Source organism: Crinia signifera, chromosome 11 (genome assembly GCF_055691185.1).
Source record: "Crinia signifera chromosome 11, ASM5569118v1, whole genome shotgun sequence".
NCBI classification, from domain to species: Eukaryota; Metazoa; Chordata; class Amphibia; order Anura; family Myobatrachidae; genus Crinia; species Crinia signifera.
The window spans coordinates 89622967-89645894 of NC_139227.1; the positions used below are offsets into that span (position 1 = coordinate 89622967).

At 45.7% G+C, this 22928-nt stretch overlaps 1 protein-coding gene across 3 annotated transcripts in view; it reads right to left on the minus strand.

The window, feature by feature from the left end:
* Window positions 1-11280: 11280 nt before the first annotated feature.
* The window catches only part of DAGLA (diacylglycerol lipase alpha), a 33464-nt gene continuing 21816 nt past the window's right edge, over window positions 11281-22928 (minus strand). For all 3 annotated transcript variants that reach the window (XM_083165659.1, XM_083165658.1, XM_083165657.1), the window contains 8 exons: window positions 22611-22691; window positions 22293-22435; window positions 22141-22209; window positions 21994-22066; window positions 21710-21906; window positions 21495-21624; window positions 20256-20446; window positions 11281-16615 (listed from right to left, as the gene is read on the minus strand). In XM_083165659.1, the coding sequence (XP_083021785.1) occupies window positions 15694-16615; window positions 20256-20446; window positions 21495-21624; window positions 21710-21906; window positions 21994-22066; window positions 22141-22209; window positions 22293-22435; window positions 22611-22691 (1806 nt within the window). In that variant the 3' untranslated portion in view covers window positions 11281-15693. The remainder of the gene's footprint in view (window positions 16616-20255; window positions 20447-21494; window positions 21625-21709; window positions 21907-21993; window positions 22067-22140; window positions 22210-22292; window positions 22436-22610; window positions 22692-22928) is intronic.

The following is a 22928-nucleotide window of genomic DNA, read 5'->3' on the forward strand; positions in this document are numbered from 1 at the left end:
TAAGCTATAATATACTGTAGATAAGTGGTTATGTATATGCACAATTTTATACAGCCACAGGTCCATCAACACGCCCCCAATGAACTTTGCTTATTACAGCCCAGTTACACTCTTCCTCCTAGTGAAAGGTATATGAATGAGCCAGCGGTGGAACTTGTGAGTAGTGTGCCAAGGTGCACATGTGTAATTTGGGCCCCAAGGGGTACAAGCTGCTGGTCTGGAAAGCAGTGGGCCCCTTAGTCCTCAAGAGCCCGGTTGCAATGCACCTGCTGCACCAATGGTAGTTCCATCTCTGAAATTAGAATCACCCATACCTGGGTGTGCTCTCATTGGTGGAGAATTTGCCCTCATATCAGATGTGGCTGGCAGTGCTGCGTCCAACCTGCGTGCAGTGATTATTGGTACACTATGCATGTGCATGATGGTCCTGTGATGATGGCCACAGATCGGCATCAGCCTAGCAGAGATGGATTGTGATGCAATTTGTGGGTGTAGAGTGGGCTGGGCAGTAGTGGCGACGGCCTCTGTTTCTCCAAATGAAGGCGCGTTGCCGCCTTTGCAGGGGAAAAATATTAATGGTCATCCATTGCATAGTTAAGCACTATCGATGGCCAGTTGCAGAATTACCATAGATGGCAATGGCAACAAGGCCATCACTACTCTATCCCCGCCCCCGTCTGTGCAAACACCTCGGTGGTGACACAAAATGGTTGCTGCATACCCCCATGTTGTACCCTACTGGAGATTTATAGCGTAAACAGTACTGGTTTATTAGCGCTTATTCAGATTACTATCGCTGTTGAAGTCCACGCAATAGTTATGTATTAGCAAATGCTACACAGACCCTTTATCAAATGCAAATACAAAATTAGTTATGTAAAACTGTAACGTATTGTTGCCCATTGTTCCTCTGATGGATCTGTTCCCGTGCCTTGTAACATCACCTGGGGGAGAGAGACTCGGAGAGGGGGAGGAGGTGAAAGGTTTCAGGGGCGGAAAACTCTCAGACACTCTACTTTTGTTCGTTATCTTGCGTCACCTAAGCAACAGCTCTGGTAAATATCCATATTATTAATTATTAACTGGAATATGACATTAGGTATAAGGAGGGACAGAATGTGGTTAATTACATATCCTGGGTTCAGAACTGACATGTATGCCAGAAAAAACACAACACAATTCCTAATGATTTTCACTACATACATGAGATTAGTTATAAGAACCGGGTATGCCTTTTCCTACCATTCTCCCATAGGCCATGGTCCACATGGTGCCCATACACTAGGGCGATATTGCATACAATCCTTCGATTTCAACTACATTGATGCGATGAATCAAAGGATTCTATGCAAATCGAATGTGTCACCCGACGCACTGCGTGGGCCCGCCGGTCGAATGCTGCGTCGATAGATATGTTCTGCACATAATATTTATTGCATTGCATGCAGTGGCGTAACTATGCCTCCGCAGCCCCCACCGTGGCGGGGAGGCGCAGAGTAACTATGGGCGCCGGGGGGCTGCGGTGCTATAGTTACCCGCTGCGCTGCTGCCCAGCCGCATCTGCGGTCACTGTCCCGTCACTCGCTCCCAGCGCCGGCTCCTGCTGATAATGAAAACTGACACTTAGAAAATGGCTGCCCCCGTATTGCAGACAGTTTTGGCAGCCATTTTCTAAGAGTCACTTTTCATTATCAGCAGGAGCCGGCGCCGGGAGCGAGTGACGGGACAGTGACCGCAGATGCGGCTCTGTCAGGTATGGGTATGGGGTGGGGGCGCCGAAAAAGTTTGGCGGGAGGGGGGGGCGCAAAATATATAGTTACGCCACTGATTGCATGTGTGATCACATGTGGTTTTTAACCACATGCGACCGCTCGCAATGCAATCGCTACACCACCACCAGCAGGAGGGCTGGCGGCGGTGTAGCAGAGCAGGTGGCAAGAGGGCTAGTGGGTGGCAGAATTTGAAAAAAAAAAAACTTGATAAAACACTGAGTGGCTCTCTGATTGGCTGAGAGAGAGCTCTCAGAGGGCCGCCCAGTAATTTGAAATTTTTTTTTTTTTTTTTAAATACTGGCATCCTCCCGCTAACTACCACCGCACGCCAGCCCTCCTGCCACCCACTGTGCTACACCAATGCAGCCAGCCCTCTTCCAGCACCCAATGACGTGCGACATTGGGTGCTGGAAAAAAACGATCGAATTCAATGGGACATAGTATCACATCCAAACGCACAAGTGTATGGGCACCATTAGGTCAAACCCTTAACCTGGCTACAAGCTATGTCTGCTCGTTTTGTGAGCCTATGACCAATGGCGTATTAGGTGTAATGTGCGTGATGCACACAAGCCCCTGAGTCACAGGGGACCCACACCATGCACACTGCACTAATTTGTTTTTGTTTTGTTTTTTTCAATATGTTTTAATTAGAATTTTAACATTTTAAGTATAATAGCAGTACATATGACATTCAGAATGTCAGATATATACAGAACATTTGCAAAGTAAGACAATCTTTTAGTCATACAATGCATTAATTACAAAAAAAAAAATCAGTTTGTATAAACAATATACTGTATGTGTGTATATGTATATATAATTATGAAAATTGGAAGAACAAGAACAAAAGAAAGGAAAAAGAAGTAGAAGGATATCCCTTGGATCAAAAGTATCCTGTATAGAATATGTTATAGGAATGTCAGATAAAAATATTTCAGTTTTGTACCATAGAGTCATTTTAAAGCAACTATGAATTTGATCGTTTTTTTTTTTTTTTTTCAATGAAATGTCTAAGGCAGGCATGTCCAAACTATGTCCCTCCAGCTGTGGTGAAACTACAAGTCCCATCATGCCTTGCCACAGTTTTGTTATTAGGGAATGCTAAAACTATGACAAGGCATGCTGGGATGTGTAGTTTCACAACAGCTGGAGGGCCACAGTTTGGACATGCCTGGTCTAAGGTGTCAATAAAAAATTTCCAAATTTTGAAAACATTTTGTAACACTTTGTTCTTTGCACCCATTTTTTAATGCATTACGTCCCGCGATGAAGGCAGCAGTGCGGATTCACGGAAAAAAATGGCCACAGTGCACATGCGCAGTAGAAACTGAGCCCTCAAGAGCTCAGACACTACTGCGCTACGCAAGGACAGCGCTGTGGCCAAGAGAGAGGAGCGGCTATACACAGGTCTCCCCTCTCTAAGCGCACCCCTGCCTATGACCCATTATACGGACAACCTTATTTAAAAAATACAGCTCCCCCCAAGAAATGTATTAACAGCACACAATTAAAACTCTATTTAATAAGAGATGCGGCATCGTTCACATTCATTTAATAACAAATGAGAGGAAGTCATTTGGTGCCCTCTCCTGGTGAGAGACTGAACCTACCTACTGTATGATTAAATGTTGCTAAAGTTATAACCTGAGCTGACTTCTGTCGAAAGGTATATGAATTAGCCAGTGGCGGAACAGTGATTGCGAGTCAGGCCTTCGGTGTCTGACCTCATAATGCTCTATACAATGAATGGGCACACCATACCCATGTTTTAATACCTCTCCAGCCTGGGAAATTTCTAGAAGCAGCCCTCATGGAGGTGAACATTTTTCAAAAAGTGACACCCTTATATTGCTAGCCTGCCACTTTCAACCTCCTAACATACCCACATTCCCCAGTCTGCAATCTTCTAATTTCTCCCAACCACGGATGCATTGGCCCACCAGGGATCTACCCTGCAGCTTCTATTTCCAATCCACCGCCAACGTGCTGCATTTGTGGCAAAAACCGCCACCGTGCATGCACAGTACTAAATGTAGTCTCCTGAATTATGCATGCGCAGTACTAAATGTAGTCTCCGGCCTTGTGCATGCGCAGTGCTAAATGTAGTCTCCGGACTGGTGCATGCGCAGTGCTAAATGTAGTCTCCGGCCTCGTGCATGCGCAGTGCTAAATGTAGTCTCCGGCCTCGTGCATGCGCAGTGCTAAATGTAGTATCCGGACGGGTGCATGCGCAGTACTAAATGTAGTCTCCGGCCTTGTGCATGCGTAGTACTAAATGTAGTCTCCGGCCTCGTGTATGCGCAGTACTAAATGTAGTCTCCTGACTCATGTATGCGCAATACTAAATGTAGTCTCCGGCCTTGTGTATGCGCAGTACTAAATGTAGTATCCGGACGGGTGCATGCGCAGTACTAAATGTAGTCTCCGGCCTTGTGCATGCGCAGTACTAAATGTAGTCTCCGGCCTTGTGCATGCGTAGTACTAAATGTAGTCTCCTGACTCATGTATGCGCAATACTAAATGTAGTCTCCGGCCTTGTGTATGCGCAGTACTAAATGTAGTATCCGGACGGGTGCATGCGCAGTACTAAATGTCGTCTCCGGCCTCGTGTATGTGCAGTACTAAATGTAGTCTCCGGCCTCTTGTTTGCGCAGTACTAAATGTAGTCTCCGGCCTCGTGTATGCGCAGTACTAAATGTAGTCTCCGGCCTCGTGTATGCGCAGTACTAAATGTCGTCTCCGGCCGCATGTATGCGCAGTACTAAATGTAGTCTCCGGCCGCATGTATGCGCAGTACTAAATGTAGTCTCCGGCCTTGTGCATGCGCAGTGCTAAATGAAGTCTCCGGCCTTGTGCATGCGCAGTACTAAATGTAGTCTCCGGACTGTTGTATGTGCAGTACTAAATGTAGTCTCTGGACTCGTGCATGCGCAGTACTAAATGTCATCTCCGGCCTCGTGCATGCGCAGTACTAAATGTAGTCTCCGGCCTCATGTATGCGCAGTACTAAATGTAGTCTCCGGACTGGTGTATGTGCAGTACTAAATGTAGTCTCTGGACTTGTGCATGCGCAGTACTAAATGTCGTCTCCGGCCTTGTGCATGCGCAGTACTAAATGTAGTCTCCAGCCTTGTGCATGCGCAGTGCTAAATGAAGTCTCCGGCCTTGTGCATGCGCAGTGCTAAATGAAGTCTCCGGCCTTGTGCATGCGCAGTACTAAATGTAGTCTCCGGACTGTTGTATGTGCAGTACTAAATGTAGTCTCTGGACTCGTGCATGCGCAGTACTAAATGTCATCTCCGGCCTCGTGCATGCGCAGTACTAAATGTAGTCTCCGGCCTCATGTATGCGCAGTACTAAATGTAGTCTCCGGCCTTGTGCATGCGCAGTGCTAAATGAAGTCTCCGGCCTTGTGCATGCGCAGTACTAAATGTAGTCTCCGGACTGTTGTATGTGCAGTACTAAATGTAGTCTCTGGACTTGTGCATGCACAGTACTAAATGTCGTCTCCGGCCTTGTGTATGTGCAGTACTAAATGTAATATCCAGACTCGTGCATGCGCAGTACTAAATGTCGTCTCCGGCCTCGTGCATTTGTAGTACTAAATGCGCATTACTAAGGTGGTTATTTTGGTTCACTCTTTCTGACGAAATCCTTCTTAGATGGACAAAACCATGTGCACTGCAGGGGGGGAGATGTAAAATGTGCACAGAGAATTAGATTTGGGTGAGTTATTTTGTTTATGTGCAGGTAAATTATTGAATGCTTTATTTTTACACTGCAATATAGATATCACTTTGAAGTAAAACCCCACCCAAATCTAATTCTCTCTGCACAAGTTACATCTGCCCCACCTGCAGTGCACATGGTTTTGTCCATCTAAGAAGGATTTTGTCAGAAAGAGTGAACTAGAATAAGACCCTAAATGTAGTCTCCGTCCTTGTGTATGTGCAGTACTAAATGTAGTCTCTGGCCTTGTGCATGCGCAGTACTAAATGTAGTCTCCGGACTGGTGCATGCGTAGTACTAAATGACGTCTCCGGCCTCGTGCATGCGCAGCACTAAATGTAGTCTCCGGCCTCGTGCATGCGTAGTACTAAATGTAGTCTCCGGCCTCGTGCATGCGCAGTACTAAATGTAGTCTCCGGCCTCGTGCATGCGCAGTACTAAATGTAGTCTCCGGCCTCGTGCATGTGCAGTACTAAATGTAGTCTCCGGACTCGTGCATGCGCAGTACTAAATGTAGTCTCCGGACTCGTGCATGCGCAGTACTGAATGTAGTCTCCGTCCTTGTGTACGCGCAGTACTAAATGTCATCTCCAGACTGGTGCATGCGCAGTACTATATGTCATCTCCAGACTCGTACATGCGTAGTACTAAATGTAGTCTCCGGACGCGTGCATGCGCAGTACTAAATGTAGTCTCCGTCCTTGTGTACGCGCAGTACTAAATGTCATCTCCGGACTTGTGCATGCGTAGTATTGAATGTAGTCTCCGGATGCGTGCATGCGCAGTACTAAATGTAGTCTCCGTCCTTGTGCATGCGCAGTACTAAATGTCATCTCCGGAATTGTGCATGCGCAGTACTAAATGTCATCTCCGGAATTGTGCATGCGCAGTACTAAATGTAGTCTCCGGTATCGTGCATGCGCAGTACTAAATGTCATCTCCGGACTTGTGCATGCGCAGCACTAAATGTAGTCTCCGGCCTCGTGCATGCGCAGTACTAAATGTAGTCTCCGTCCTTGTGTACGCACAGTACTAAATGTCATCTCCGGACTCGTGCATGCGCAGTACTAAATGTCATCTCCAGACTCGTACATGCGCAGTACTAAATGTAGTCTCCGGCCTCGTGCATGCGCAGTACTAAATGTAGTCTCCGGCCTCGTGCATCTGCCAACAGTCAAAAGGTCGACCGTAGTTTTTCACATTTTATTTTTTAATACCGATATTTCATGCCCTGCCATCCACTATGGCGCGCTGGGAGAATAAAATAATGGACCGAGTGCAGCAAGGCACTGTGCCCGGAGCATGGGGAGCCAAGCGAGTGGGTGCGGCACACTTTGATAGTGTCCATGTGGACTGTGTTGACATTTGAGGAAAAAACAGGGGAAACACATGTCAACCTTTTGACTGTCAACCTTTCCATTGTCAACCTAATGCTTGTGTTGGCCTTCCAACCCTAACTACCTTAGCTATGTCGACCTATTTCAGGTGTCGACTTAAGCCCTGTCCACCTTCAGCGAACCACCCAATGCATGTCGACCTAAATTTGGTCAACCCAATGACCGATACTCAAAGAGTGGAAGCAAATATAGCTGCATAAGTAACTGTATTTGAATTCAATGTCATTGCAGTCCCTGGCTAACTACTCCTCACCTCTATGAGGTGAAGTACCGCCACTGACCACTAGAGACCACTCCACAGACCAAATTACTCCTTTGTGTGCTAAAAAGATGTCACAACAGAAAATGAATGCAATTTTTGCAGGGACATGGAAAGAGGGAGCTGTGAATAGTTTGGAAGTAGGAGCAGATAGGGACTGGGGGGTGGGGTAAAAACAGTCACAGCTCAAATTTAAAGTACATTGCAGATGCAGTCATTTTGTTGGGCTTTAACTAGCCTGTGTGCCTGCTCATCTGGTTGGTGAGAGAGGCCGACAGGGCCAGCCAGTGCCCGCTGGTAGAGGGTGAGGGAGCCGTGGCACTGACAGCCCAACTTGTGAAAAGGCGCCATTACCTCAGGCATCAAGAAAAAAAACTGGTTCCTGAGTAGAGGGAGGAGCAGCCGGTCTGCACTTCTCTTAAGAAGTTAACTCCTTTATGCCCAGGTCCGTCCTCCATATCCCATCATACCCATAGTCCTAGCATCCACCATAGGCTGACAGGATAAAGGCTAATGCTACTCTCCACCACCAAGTGGTGAATTTAATGACCTGGCATGCTGGCAGTCACTAGCTGGCATTACTGCTGGCGCACAGCTGCTATTACTGTTATGTTGTTCTGTCAGTTTTGATGGGGTGGGAAGGTAACTTGTGCTCACTAGCAATAAACCTGTGCTTACAATTTAGTATTCTGCCCCCTTCGCAGCCCTTGTGAGCAACAACACTATATAGCCCTCTAGTGTGCTCATGGGCCCTTGCTAACAGTTGTGAATCAATCCCATTACCCCCAAAAAATCAGGCTCAGTCATGCAAATGACAACAGAGTAGTATTCCTGTAATGCTTTTAAAAGATGCATGTGGAAAAGCCAAGTAAGAGTTGTAATCCCATAATTACTTACTACATAATCTCTCGCAATCACTTGTAGATGTATGCCAAAACAGCTGATGGAGCAGTGCATCTGGGTTACAGAGAGGAGGTAAAATGTGAACACATATATATATGCCGTTTTTTGGGGTCTCTGGTGGTAATAACCTATGATTAAAAAAGCCTACATCCAAGATTCATGTTTGTAAATATCCTTCTACAACTAAATTAAGGGCCCGATTCAGTGCATTTCCGCTGGCTAGCAAGCGGGTAAGCACCATTTTGTGGTAAGCCCCGCCGTTTTGATTGCCACACGCACTGTGTCCACCTCGCCTCAGGAAACACGCAAGATTTAAATGGCGAGTGAAGGGAAGTCCGTTGAATACTTTGACGGCGTGCTAACGGCACTACTCGCCACCCTCGGCACTACTTGCCGCCCGCATTGAATATACCCCAAAGTTTTAACCAAGCATCTATCTAGCACTATATACACACACATCACTAGTTTATGTATGGTACAATGGGCAACATTTAAAAAATGTGAGGTACAGTATTTAAATATTCAATATTGTATGAACATACCTGGCAGGTATATAGAACAGCGGGGGCAGGCAGGTATCAGATGTGAGCAAGTCTAAAAGGAGCCCACACACGCACCGTTGCCGGCGGTGCGATGCTGTACGATGGGGTGCGCGCTCCCGCGGCACCTCATCGTACAGTACAAAAAGTATGTGCTGCACATACTTTTTGTACTAGCTTTTTCTAGCATAGCATCGCATCGCACAAGGCATACGATGCGATGCTATGTGTGGGCTCCATAAAGCAATCCTGGTTGCAGACACCTGTTAAACGGTTTTAAGATGCTTTTAAGAGACTCTTGATGCTGGACATGCTGGCCAGGCGATAAGCCTGATATTGGTTAGTGTAAGGCTCCTGGGATGTATAACTAATCTATGAAGGTTTGTAAAAGACCTGTGTGATGTCTTGTAACTTGCCTGTGAACTGGTGACATCCTGCTAAGAACTGTCTGTATGTGAAACCTGTGGAGAAATAAAAGCCTTTTCATTTAGAAAATCATCTGGGTAGATGATTATTGTCACAACAGGTAATATAATTGGCATTATGTGCCACACGCCATATAAAAAGTACTTTATTTCTGAAAATAACTACTGGACACCAACATTTTTAGTGAAAGACTGGGTCCTCTCTAATACCCCTTTTACACCCAAATCCCAGATCCAACCTGGCATTTGGAACACTGATCCAAGCCAGGTCAGATCCGTGAATTGCATCCAATTTCCAAACACCGAGACTGGCGATCACCACGCCAGGACCACCAATCGACACGCTGGGGGAAAGCCCGGCACCAAGGTAAGCTGCTGGGCTGCACCCAGTCCCCATGCACCCCCTCCCCAGCCCCCATCCGCGAGGTGAATGGATGCACACAGGCATCCATTCACCTTCTCCCTGCCTCCACTGCCTGCACAGTAACAGCAGAGAGCAGCGGAGGCTGTGTGCCCTACATCCAACCTGCGGATGCTGCGGACTGGAGGGTGGCCTTCCCCATTGATGTAAACGGGAGTCAGATCGGATGACCCGGCTTACCCATTTACACTGCCCACTACCCAGGTCCTGCCCGTAAAGGGACACGGGTTAACCCCTTTTACAGCGCCGTAAAACCTGGGTTTTCCCCTTGTCGACCCGGGACAGCGGCAGTGTGCGGGGAAGAGAGCTCCGTAGAATCAGTGCACCAACCCCAGATGAATCCTGGGAGATACTAGGTACTGCCAATGGCCCAGGCAAGCCTCTGTCATTGCTGCAGAACAGCTGTACGTTCTTCACCTTGCTACTAGTTCCCTATAAAAGCCTCTTTTTTAGAACAGGTTACTACTTTACTTTGTATTATTTCAGTTTATCACTGCAATTGAATTGGTCACGTTTTAATAAAACAGGAAAATTGGGGTGCTACAAAATTTGATGAGTACGCCCCATGTTATATCAGAAATATTTAATAAAACATCTTTAATACCATATCAGTGAGGTTTTTAACATTCAGACTTTCCTTCATTGTCCTACTTAATCCTTTACCATGTAATGGGTCAGATGCTCTAAGCTTCAAAAGTGATAAAATGGAGAGTGATAAACAACCAACCAATCAGCTCTTGCATGACATTTTTCAAACACAGTCTGTGACATGTCAGGTAGGAGCTGATTGGCTGGCTGTTTATCACTCTCCGTTTTCTAACTTTTGAGGGTTAGTGCATCTGGCCCAATGTATTTGTCCTCCTGAGCTTCTCAAGGATAAATGTAAACCCTGTACCTCCTGTGCTCATTCTCTGGGGATGGTATTGGAATGCTGTCGGCCAGAAGACTGATGCGCAAAATCTTGACAACCCCGTGGTAAGCATTCTAACCCTCCTCCCCCTCTACCCTGACCAACCCTTCCTGCAACCTCTGCAACCTGTCTCCCCTCCTTAAATGTTCCCTTTAATTGCCTAACCCTAACCAACTGCAACCCCCCCCCCCCATAGCCTAACCTTAACCTCTACCATATTGCCTTCATTTAACATTCCATCTCCTTGCAGTCTAATCCTAACCAGCCCTGACATGCTTACGTTTGGGATGACCATTGCTTGCGGGATACAGTCACTAGGTCGACAAGCATTAGGTCGACATGACAGTCAACATGCAGGAAGGTAGACATGACTGGAGGTCGACAGGGTCATTATGTCGACACATGCATTAGGTCAACACAGGGTTTTTCACTTTTTGGGGAAATTGCCATGTACCGTCAGGCGGTATTTCATGCCCTCTCATCCACTAGGGCTCGGTGCTACGTTTCAGCGTCGAAATCCGGAGTAAAATAATGTGAAAAACCCCATGTCGACCCAATATTTGTGTCATCCTAACGACCATCAGTCATGTGGACCTAATGCTCGTAGACCTAGTTGCTGTCTATTCAATGATCCCATTCCGTTGCTTGATTATAAAGACGGTCTGCCATGCTCTCTGCAATAGTTACAACGCTTTGTGTCATTGCCCATATTCCACGGCAGCAAAACACACAAGGACAATTACAGCAGTTCATGTACAAAGCAATAAATGAAAGTTGTGTAAAAGTTGGCAGCATCCTTAAGACTTTAAGTCACAAAGCATTGGCGGGCAGAAGCTCCAGTATGGTAATCCTTCACAGTGGCAAAGCTCCTGTCATTGCTACGCATAATTATTCTTCAAATAAAGACTCCAAGACAAAGAGCAAGTTTGATTTTTGTTTTTTTAATTAATCTTCAGTGCCATTCCAAAATGCAAACTTTATCTTTAGTGTTACATAGTGAGTGAAGGAATGGGAGACCCCACATCCCATCTCTTGGCAGGCTCACCATAGAGGCTATAAAAGAATGGTCCATATTACAGGGATCACACGCAGGCATAGTGTTAAGTGTGGCCATGATAGCATGGCCTTGTATTAATACGCAGGCAGGAGGTCCGGTAATGGGCGAGTTAGCTGTGAGTGACTGCTACCACAAAAACATCAGAATCATTAGTTTACAGGAAGATAGCGTTAGTTCCATCAATAGACCAATCTGCTACTCGGTAAAGGTTGTTAAAAAATAAACGATCCTGTGCATATTACCGTCTCACGGGTAGTGTAAAACATGATTGTGACAATTACATTGCACCTTTCTCTTCTGAGACCAAGCCACTGTACAACATATAGCATGTAAACAGCCAGATGGTGCAGATCCTGTGACATACAAGAATAGCCAGCTGAGATCAGACTGTGACTCTGTGCTGTTCCTTATTGTGTATGAGTAAGTAGCGTTATACAGTTCTAGGACACAGTCATCGCTAAGGAACCATTCCCTATAACTGTATTCAAGACGGTACAGCTACACCTCTACATAAAACAGATGTAAGTGCGACAAAACGTCTGTTCCTATACAATCCCTATGTCATATGCATATAGGGAGAGGCTGTACTGTAAAGTACTGTAGCCACATTGGAAAGTTGTGCGATACGTGAAGTGTGCCCTATTGCTTACACACAATGGACACTGCCATTATGTGAGATGAGCCAATATCCACCAGAAAGTATAATAATCCACTGAGATCGTAAAATCAGTAAAGCAAGAGGCACTCTGTGCCTCATGCCTTACTGCAGTCACTGTTTCCGCGAACAGGATGGACAGTGTAGGCAGATTTTTGAGAGATAAACCACAGTCAGCAGGCGTTGGGTCCAATAGAATTGGTATCACTAGTGTACTCAAATGGCAGAGAGCTTTGGCACAACTCAATTAAAGGGCGCTTTTAGTTTGAGGCACCACGTCTTTCCGTGATCATTCACCGGCGCGTGGGTGATCGCGGTGCCCATCTGTTCCACTTCACATGTGGGTAGATTTACTTTAATGCGATGAAATATATACAGACAGGGATTGTAATACCGCCCACATCCCTTTATAGAGTCTGTATAGGATATACAAAAACATATGTATATATTTATATATTTATAATATATATATGTTCTATCTTTAATATGCTTTCTTTACAATATCGAGTTCTTTTTGTTTGTTTACATAAACTACAAGTGACGTTGAGTAATGGCACAAGACGAAGCAGCGGGGTGCAAGTAGAACATGCACAAGAGCTTGCCTCCTACCAAGAGGTCAACCCCTCTGTGCCCTGCCAGGTGGCGTTAACCAACAGGATTACAAAGGGTTTTGGAGGTGGGAGCTGGGCACAGAGGTTCCTGGAAATTAAGGCATTCTTATTTGCACAGAAAAGGTTTATCTGCCAACTATTCTGAGATCAATAGCCAATAAGGCACTCAGGCGGAGAGGGTCACGTGACAGCCTCTCGTATTGTTAAGAGTTGTCCTGAGTGCCACACTGCCCTGGCAGTGACTTAACAGAGCACCACTGTGTAAGGTACCAGTTCACAGGACGACTCTTGGGCACCAGCTTTCTTATTACATATAAATCTACGTTGAAAGAACAGGTGGCAAAGTGAATTAGAATGACATCCAATGGTTCTCTCCCGCAGTTGGCCTAGGCCGGTCCTCAAGATTTGCCAAGTCAATATTTTTAATTGGAAGAGCTTAGCAAAAAAAAAAAAGAGGCCGAATCCTAAGGCGACAAATCCTATTCAAAGACTTACTCATGGCACAGAGAAAGGACTTATAATACATCAGATAATTATGGGGTCATCACTAGTGGTTATCCTGTCAACTGGCTAAACGCGCATTCCTGAAAACACTGCAATGGCTGCCTTGTCTTATTGAGCAAAATATACACACCCTTATATTATAGTTACTGTGCAAAGAACATGAAATACCTCCAGTGTTCAGATGTCCCTGCCAGGCCACGGGTGAGGCTTGGATAGGGTAACCCATAGGAGGACCACCACAACAAGGAGAGATGTAAACAGAAAACGGGTACATACAGCAAAAGAATGGGGCAATAAATACACAATAAAAAAAAATAAAAAAAGGCAACAAGCTCCGAAACACGACTGTAAAAAGCTGTAAAACCGGGAATTGGTCAGGAACGTCAGTGCAACTTGCAGGCCATGTAAGCCTCCCTAGGACGCCTTAGCCCTGACTATTTAGACACATAAAAAGGCATCTTTCAAATAACACAATAATAAGCAGACACCGTACCATGCTGTGAACATTTCATGAATGGGAACACATGGATTTCCTCTGTATTCATACAGTATATAGGAATTGGTGTCATCTCATACCCATACAAAAAGTTATCAAGAAGACTTTGGATTTCTAACCCATTGCTGCTAGAAAAATCTCAATTACATTAAAGTACCAAACACTGCTGTTGCCAGGGGCGTGAGTTTTGCATTCCGTATTTTAGCTAAACCATTGATGAGCAGATAACCAGCATTATACACTTTTGGGTAATACATACACTTTTAACATTTATACCTTATGCAAAATATATATCTATATATATATCTGTATTCCACACACAGCTCAGCTGTTCAGAATTCTCCAGGTCTCTCCATGTGAAACCCCCGCAGTCATAGAAGAATACAATGGCGAAGAAGGGGGGGGTGGATATTGGCACATTATTTTTAAAACGTTAAATATGAACAAGTTTGGCCTTATTTAGCATCAAATTTAACAGCAAGTTTCTACAATGTTAGAAACAAAATCCTAATATAAACCTACACAGATAAACCTTAGATTGCACCAAGGTTGTGTTACCCAATCGGCTGTTGACTTTCAAATTTTAAAGTCTATTTAAACAAAAAAAAAAGACAGAATCTAATTGGTTTAAGAGTAACACCACCATTTTCTTATGTGCCGGCGTGTCCCCAAATCCATCATGCTGGTACCATACAGTGAAATGATACACTGAGATTATACTATCAAGGTATTGCAAACTAAATATGGCTTGGCAATGTAATAAATGATTACTTAACTGCATCATACAGAATTACAGAACCTTCGCCTACTGTAGACAGAGGGAAGTTAGTACTATGTATGGCATTTAGGGCCACAGCATGTCTCCTTGATTTGTAGTAATATCCTATATTGCAAGGGTGCCAGATGCTACACATGACTTTTTTTATAGGAACAACCCCCATGATTCAATGGGAACCACTGATCTCATGACAACCTACTTCGTTGATGTGGTGTCAGCAGGCCCACGTGAACAGATAGGCCTGCTTCTCGTTGATAACAAAATAAACCTCTACGGCTGTGTAGTAATCACTAGGTGCTTGCTGAGCAGAAAACTGCCACGACTGGGAAATGTGCAGTCAATAAAGTTAAGCAAATTTTGCTCAAGGCTGACCTTCAATAAAAGAGCGGGAAACTTGTGGGTGTAATACACTTAACAAACATGGCCGTGTCAAGCAGCTTCTACTTGCCTTGGTTTACTCTGAAGTGCTTTTATCCAGTAGGGTCCTGTCGCACGCAATTCTCACGTGACTAGGAGAAATCACTAAATTGTGCACAGTCCTAAAGTACTTGTAGTACGTGCTATTGACTTTGCTCTAGTGAAATTATGGGGCGTTTACAGCTTAATGCCAACTAGAAGCCAATGGTGAAATTATACGGTTCTCCAAGGGTTACATTCCCATCACTCATGCATTCATTTAAATTATCTGGACAGGAAACATAACATATAAATAGGTAAGCAATGAAGAGGCAAAGGGTAATCGGTTGTCCCTGTTTGCCCAACAGTGACTGAAACATGGTAGTATGACTACAGTATAAGCCCCTACCGGGCAGCAAAGTGTAGTAGTATGGCCTTGTGTAAAGACGGTGAGCAAGCGACCCTGAAAGCCAATTCAGTTCTCTCACAGACATCAACATTAACAGACCAATGACATTGGTTGGCAAGTAGCCTTGGCTGGTAAAGGATGAGTCATGCAAGGCCACCACGAGGCAGCATCTTCTTAGTGCAATGCATCTCTTTCCTGGGTTTGTGATCTTCACAAGAGTTTAAAAAAAATCTCTTTTAGCTGCTATGTGGTCTGCAAGACAGTGGTGCCACAGGCATAGAACTTGGATGGCAGGAGTGCAGCTCTCTGCCGACTCTATGACCACTGGTAACTAAGCTCTGGTAAATATCTTCATAAACCTGCAGGATTCTGCTCCTAAAGCTGCATTCCGACTACATATCCTCCACCCAGTTTCCTGTGTGCTTTCTGCTAGAGAGCCGAGATGAGCAGTTCTTCCTGTTTGCCATAACCGGGCCCTGTTTGCGTGGCAGTCCGTGTGGGATCAGGTGTCAGGCACTCCTGGCTGCTCATTCCTGTGGGTGTAAGGTCCATAAGCTCACCTGAAGAGCTGAGAGGGAAAGAGGCCGACACAGATATGCCAGATGAAGGATCTGCAGAGCCGGCAAAGAGTCGGGGGGGCTTCGGCACTAGGTTTGGCTCAAACTGTGCCCTTAACAGAATTTCTTGATCACTAACCGACTTGGGCATTTCACGGTCTGTTCCGTCAGATACCATTATATGGTAGAGGTCCTGCAGAGACCCACTTTTACTGTCTAGATTGAACAGGCTGTCTATAAACTCTGCAAACTCTAACACTTGAGGGCTTGGTACGTCTGTCAGTCGCCCATTCTGTAGAGCCAGCTCCTCCTGGGTTGGGGTCTGCACCCTGGTGATCTCTGCTCCTGCCACCACCTCCTCCTCCCAGGGTGGCAAGTCTCCTGGTGATGAACGTCCACTGTTTTGAACAATCTCAGTATGCTGACTCTCCTGAGAGTGCTTAGAAAGGGCATCTGCTCCTAGAAGCTCCGTCCGGGAGCTTAGCGATGGATTCTCCTCTGGAATGGTGGGGTCGATGAAGAAGCAGTGCGACTCGTCACGCTCCAGAACAGCTCGCAGACTGGGGGAACCACGAATGCTTCGGAATCCAGAAGAGCGCCTTGAATCAAAGCTGTATACGGACTCATTGTCTGAGAGGCTCTCCATCGTAGCCAGTGGTGCTCTACGGTCATTCAGAGACACTGCCAAACAATCTTTTGTGCTCATCAGCAGAAGTTCAACAGGATCTTTCAGCACCGGGGAGAGAAGCCGGGAGTCATAAAATCCCTCAAAGCTGATCTCGGACTGTTTACTCCTGCAGCAATTTAGAAAACAAACAGGCCACATTAATACACAGATGTGTTGGTTGATCTAGGTCACAGGTTCTCAAAGTCGGTCCTCAGAACCCCACACAGTGCATGTTTAGCAGGTCTCCTCAAAGAATCAAGTGAAATAGTTAGCTCCACCTGGGGATGTTTTAAAATGTGTCCGTAATGAGTGCACCTGTGAGCTGACCTGGAAAACGTGAACTATGCGGGGTCCTAAAGAATAGACTTTGAGAACCACTGATCTAGGTAATAAAAAAGGAAAACAAAGGGAAGGGGAGTTGTTACTGAGAAAACAAAAAAGCACAAAGGAGCATGAAAGCTGGGTACCTACAATACGTCAATCAATGACGTTGTTCACAGATATATCTACGTCAGCTGTGCAGAACGGCAAATGGCCAATATGTCTGCAGATCTATCTGGCCATCTGGCTGTGTGTGCGGGAGGTCAGTACACTTGCTATAGGTGGCCAGCAGTGTGTATGCACATAATCTTCATACAGGTAGGCGGACCATCAGCCTGGTGTGTTCCCAGCATAAGGCAAACCCTTGCATTGAGCGCATAGAGCATAAGGCCATATGGGAATGTATAGTTTGTACCATCGATCTGTGCTGCTGTGTAAGGGATGAACTGCAGGACACGACCTGTCAATGTTACATAACATCATTTCGGTCTAACAGATCATCATTTTAGTCTTCAAATTTGCCATTCCTACAGTTTGGAAAGCAGCGTAAAAGGCTGGGCTGTAATTTATGAGATCCTGCAAGGACTACTGCATAACTCTTTGAACCTCATTTAAATGCAGAGTTCACTGACCTGAAAAATGCATAACTGTGACCACCCAAAGAACACTGCTCTTCCTGAGAATGTGTGGGCTGCGAATAATGACCCAGAGCGTTCTACACTCCAATGTCCCAACACCAAAAACTGCAATAGGATTTCTCCATGGATCAACATGATTCTGTGCGTTACATGAATGGTCAGAACCGGACCACAATACATATAATATCAGTGAGGTGGTAGCCTGGCCAAGCACAGGCAGTGTGGGAGATAAAGGTAAAAATCTTGCAGCTGGGGCCTGATTCAGTGTTGGTAAGGGCCCAATTCGACCCTGTTTCCGATTGTGCGGGTCTGCACATGTGCAGACCCCCTGTGCGAACGCCTTTGACGAGTATCACACTTGCAGGAAGGGGACGGGCAGGCCATGAAAACGCTGGGTGTTCCCCAGGGGTTGCAGGAGAGCTGATGCCTGCTCGCAGCGGCTGATATCACATGACGTCAGCCCCCTTTTTGCCCATCTCCGTCCAGGATAAAATAAAGAACAGACTTACTTTAAGCCAGGAATGTAGAAAAAACTAAATCTTTGATGGTCAGCAACCATCGAATAATGTTTTTCAGCCGGACGTTTGCATGCGAGGGGATGTGTTCGCCTGCGCATCCCCACGCATACTAGCGAGGGGATGCAGTCAGCTTGTGGGGGGCGGGCATTCGGCAGGACATTGCTTATCTGTTTGCTAGGCTGCAAGTTTACGCAGCCTAGCGAACGGCTCTGAATAAGGCCCTTACAGTGTACAGAAGCCCTGGGTAAATCGCACAAATGAAAGTTCAACAGCAGAGGGCGCTCCTAGTCCAAAGCCGAATCTACATTTGTGAGCTGATCATATTATTGTCACCACTTCACGTCCTGGGACATTTACTGTACCAACAAAACACCTGTTGCTGCACAACTTCCTGGTGACAAATACAGCTGCTCAGGGTTTCCTCCCACACTATTGTGTATTCTATGGACTTCAATATAAGATGAAGTGGATACAGCATCATGTAACACATGTACCCAGTAACACAAGATATATAAAGTACAGGACATTACCACATACATGGAGTTGAGAATAGAATAGTGTGGCGAGCGCAGCGAGCCCGAAGCGTGGCGAGCGCAGTGGATACCTTCACAGGTAAACGTGTCCCTTCGCGGGCTTCACAGGTATCCGCGTCCGCTCGCCACGCTTCGGGCTCGGTGGCTCGCTGCGCTCGCCACACTATTCTATTCTCAACTCCATGCCGACGTGGATAGTGGGGGTATGAAAAGGTCGTAGGACGCGTACCGCCGCCGCTCGCCACGCTTCGGGTTCACGTTGATCGTGGGGTGGCGTTAACAATTGTGGGGGCCATTTCACACTTTAGGGTGCCTATTTGGCCTCTGTGGGCCATTTAACATTGTTTCCTATGGAAAAATCGGGTCAATTGAGGCATTTAACATTGTTCCCTATGGGAAATCGCGGGCATCGCATCGGTCGCGTCGCACCCGATTTTTTAGTGCATTCAATGCCCGCGATGCCCGCGATGGGCGCCGTGCTAGGTAAAGAGTACCTAAATATCTAATTGTGTCGTTTGTATTCTTTAATTTAAAAAATAAAACACTGTAGATTTGTTAACTACTGTGCTGGAATTTTAGGCAAAATGGGCTTCTCTAATGGAGCAGTTGCGGAGTCGCTGACATGGTTACAGTTATGTGCTGCAGATATTAACTGCATGGACAGGAGAGGACCAGTGACATCACAGCAGCATAGAAGACTGCAACGTAATGTTTTTGATCACATCTGGAGAATGCAGAAGAAAGACCGACAGAGGGATAGCATGGGATTAAGTTAACCCTGGAGAAATTGCAGATTTGGATATCAGACACGTTCATTAGAACATTTTACCTTTTGTTTTCAGTTCTAAATCCTTTATTTCAGATCAAGCACAAACTTGAAAGGCCGATGTCTAATGGACATACTGTACGATTCAGCCTCACGTTCAGAGGAAGAACAGTTGCACAAATCTCACACTGGGACAGGCAGCACTAAGAACTACACACATGACAGAAGCCCAGGAAGTATGGGATTATGATGGTACATATGGGTTTAACTGAGAACACAGGGGCTATGTACGTAATGTTGGGTGGCACATACAACAAGCACATGAATTAGAAATATAATAAAGATTGAAAGACTCACAGATGAGATTACTAATCACGACACAAACTGGCCATGGTAATGCAAGAAAAAGTGACAGGACAGTGTCCATTACACAGGCGAACATAGAGATATCAGATCACACAGGACCCTGAATAATGAGGACAAGAGACATGCGTAAGGAAGAGGGGAAGGAGGGGGAAGAAGGGTACAGTAGTGGTGAGTGGAGAATGTAAGAACATTGCCCACAGGGGGGGTTACTTATGTACACAGGAGGAGCAGAGCCCCAGTGTCTGCAGGTATCAGCACTAGGGATGGCCATCAACCATCGATAATTCAAAATCATCGATGGTTTATGGTCGATGTGGAATACTTTTGCCATCGATTGGGGGTTTTGCAGTTTGTTTTTTTCAAAAGTGCCGGGACACAACCCCCGGACACCTGCAAAGCCCCGCCCCCGTGTTTTGATTGGCCCTCAGGCCAATCTGTCAAATACAATGGATGACCATCGACATGTAAAAATATTGCTGATCACCCATTGCGTAGTTTAGCACTATCGATGGGCAGTTGCACTATTGCCATCGATGGCAATGGCAACGATGGCCATCCCTAAACATCACTCACTGACTTGCTCTGCAGCATATGGGACCTGCTAAACGCAATTTCAGAGTCTTACTTGGTGCTGCTGTTCCTCCTGTTGGCGTTAGTCCCAGGCATGATGGCAGGTATCACCTCCAAGATAGGGGGAGACAAGTGTGGTGGCTGGTGGAAGATCAGTTCTGGGTTCAGATCCACCTCTGTCGGACTCACCATCACCTTAGCAGCAGAGAGAAGGGCGGTCTTACCCTTGTTATAATTCTCCAAAACCTGTTCAGGAGACACCAGTCATAGTAGAATATGTCTGCAGCTGTCAGACCTAGAACAGGACTCATACACTAGACTACCCAACAAACACAAATGAGCAGCAAAAAAAAAAATCCCCCCTCAATAAAAATATTTTCTATAAACAAAAATGACAGTATGTTCTCTCTCACAAGTAGTTATATCCGTTTATGAAGAACAAAAGGTGCCTGAGACAGGGCCTGTTCTGTATAACAGTGTTTCCAAACGCCGACCTCAATGCAACCCTAAAAGTCCAGGTGTAAGGACATATACTGTACCTGTTTGTGCATAAATGGGCTAATTAACCAATTACAGCACCTGTGCTTAAGCATTGATCTCCTTAAACACATGGGACTGAACGGTGCCTTGAGGACTGAGTTTGGAAACCATGGCCTAGAGTAGGGGCCTCTCGGATCATGTACGGCAGCAAGTCCAATAGAGTCAGATCCACAAACCACAGATGAATTCAGGAAGATTCTAGGTACTGATCCACCAATAAACTGCAGTGATCAATAGTCCCCCACCTACAGATCGCAGTAATCGAGTGGGGAATAGCATTTGTACTGGATATACTAGAATGGCTCATTTCGAGTTTAACAGGCACCTACAGAGGTATTTTTTTAAATGGACATTGCACCTACACAGATCAAGATGACTGCATAGGACCTTGATACTCCAGCTGTTGTTGAACTACACATCCCAGCATGCTCTGCATCAGATTTAGCATGCCCAAATATCAAAACTGAAGCAGAGCATGCTGGGATGTGTAGTTCAACAACAGCTGGAGTGTCAAAGTTAGCCATCAAGGTCATAGAAAGACATTCCTGCAAGATCGGCCTTGGGGTCCGCAAATGTTTAGATTGGATGATATCATTTCACTTTGGAGGAAACTAAATTGCATGAAATTCGTTCAATATTGTTGAAAACTACTTTAAAAATGAAAAGAAACCAAATGGACTACAGAACTAATGGGTAAAGGTTTAAAATATCCCGTTGAAGTCATTTGCGTTTGAGTTCCAAAATTGCCCCTCACCTTGTTCAGTCCTTCCATAACTACATGTGGCAGATGTTCATGCAGCATGGCCGGAGAGATTATAACTTCCTCAAACGCTTTGTTGTCTCCCCAAATGGCAAAGTACGTTGGCTCCTCTTGATCCCAGAAACTGTTTAATATGAATGGAAAATGTGTTATTAGACCATACGTACAGAACAGGAGACCAATGACTGCAGTGAGGTCCTCCCACTCACCAGCACTGCTCTGCAGGATGATTGTGCACAACATGAATGATCCGTCCAGGAGGGTAGAGCGGTGTGCTGGCTGAGAGTGCTATGGTCAGGTCACTGGGGTGAGTCCAGAGACGATTACTGGGTACCGTTATTCCTTCAGACTCATCAGGGAGTTCCGATTTGGGTATACACTTTGTACCCCCCAGAATGATCCGCCACTATGGAAACACCACAACAGAAGTGTATAAACAGACCAACAAACGTTCTACACTCCGGTAGTAAAAGGATTGTGGCCAGTGTCTAACCTTTGGCTTATTGCTTCTCTGTAGAACATCTAGAAGATGCCTGCGGAAGCCTTCAAGCTGAGATAACCCAATCCTAGGAAAGTGAGAGCAGAGTAAACCCCATAATCTACCTAGCATTTAGGTCACACAGCCGCTAAGAGACATTACCTTGGAACCAAGTCTTTTCCCAGCACTACAGATGTAACAAACTCCTTTGAATATTCCATGGCATCCTCACTGTAAAGCAAGTGTTGGCATTAATTAGTATGGGGTGGTCCCTGCATGAGAGAAAACATTTATAGGACCTGTGCAGTAGGTACCTCAGGAGGCCCCCTGGTGGAGAGTAAGCAAAACACTTCAGGGATGGGTACTGTGGGCGCAGCAGGAAAGAAAGAATAGCAGCAGTGCCAGCTCCCAGTGAGTGGCCCACCACGATTAGGCCGTAGTGTTTCGTCCCACGGCCCTGGTGACAAAGGTAAAGAAGATGTAACGGATCCACATGCCAACTTACTGGACTTGTCCTTCTTTAGCTTTAGCCCAACATTCAATTTCACATTACCACCCAAATAAGCCATTCCTTACATCTGAATTCAGCCCTTTCTACCATAGATGACCCTAATCTGTAATTTGCAACCTACCAGGTCCCGGCCGAATGCTTGGGAAAGCACCATTTCTTGCTCCAACTTCTTCTTGATGTACTCAGCAGAGAGAACCATTCCCTGTTAACGGCAAGATGCAATGGGTGACAAAACAGCCTTACATCCACTCATCCCCACCCCGGCACAGAGCTTAGAAGAACTTTATGTCCATACCAAGGACACATGGGTTCCCAGCACTACAAGGGCAAATTGGGTGTCCAAAGGGTCATTGATGCAGAGGAAACTGCTCTTATTTAGGATATGTAAGATCTCAAATAAGAACGACTCAAGCTGCTAAATCGAAGACCGTGCTCAATG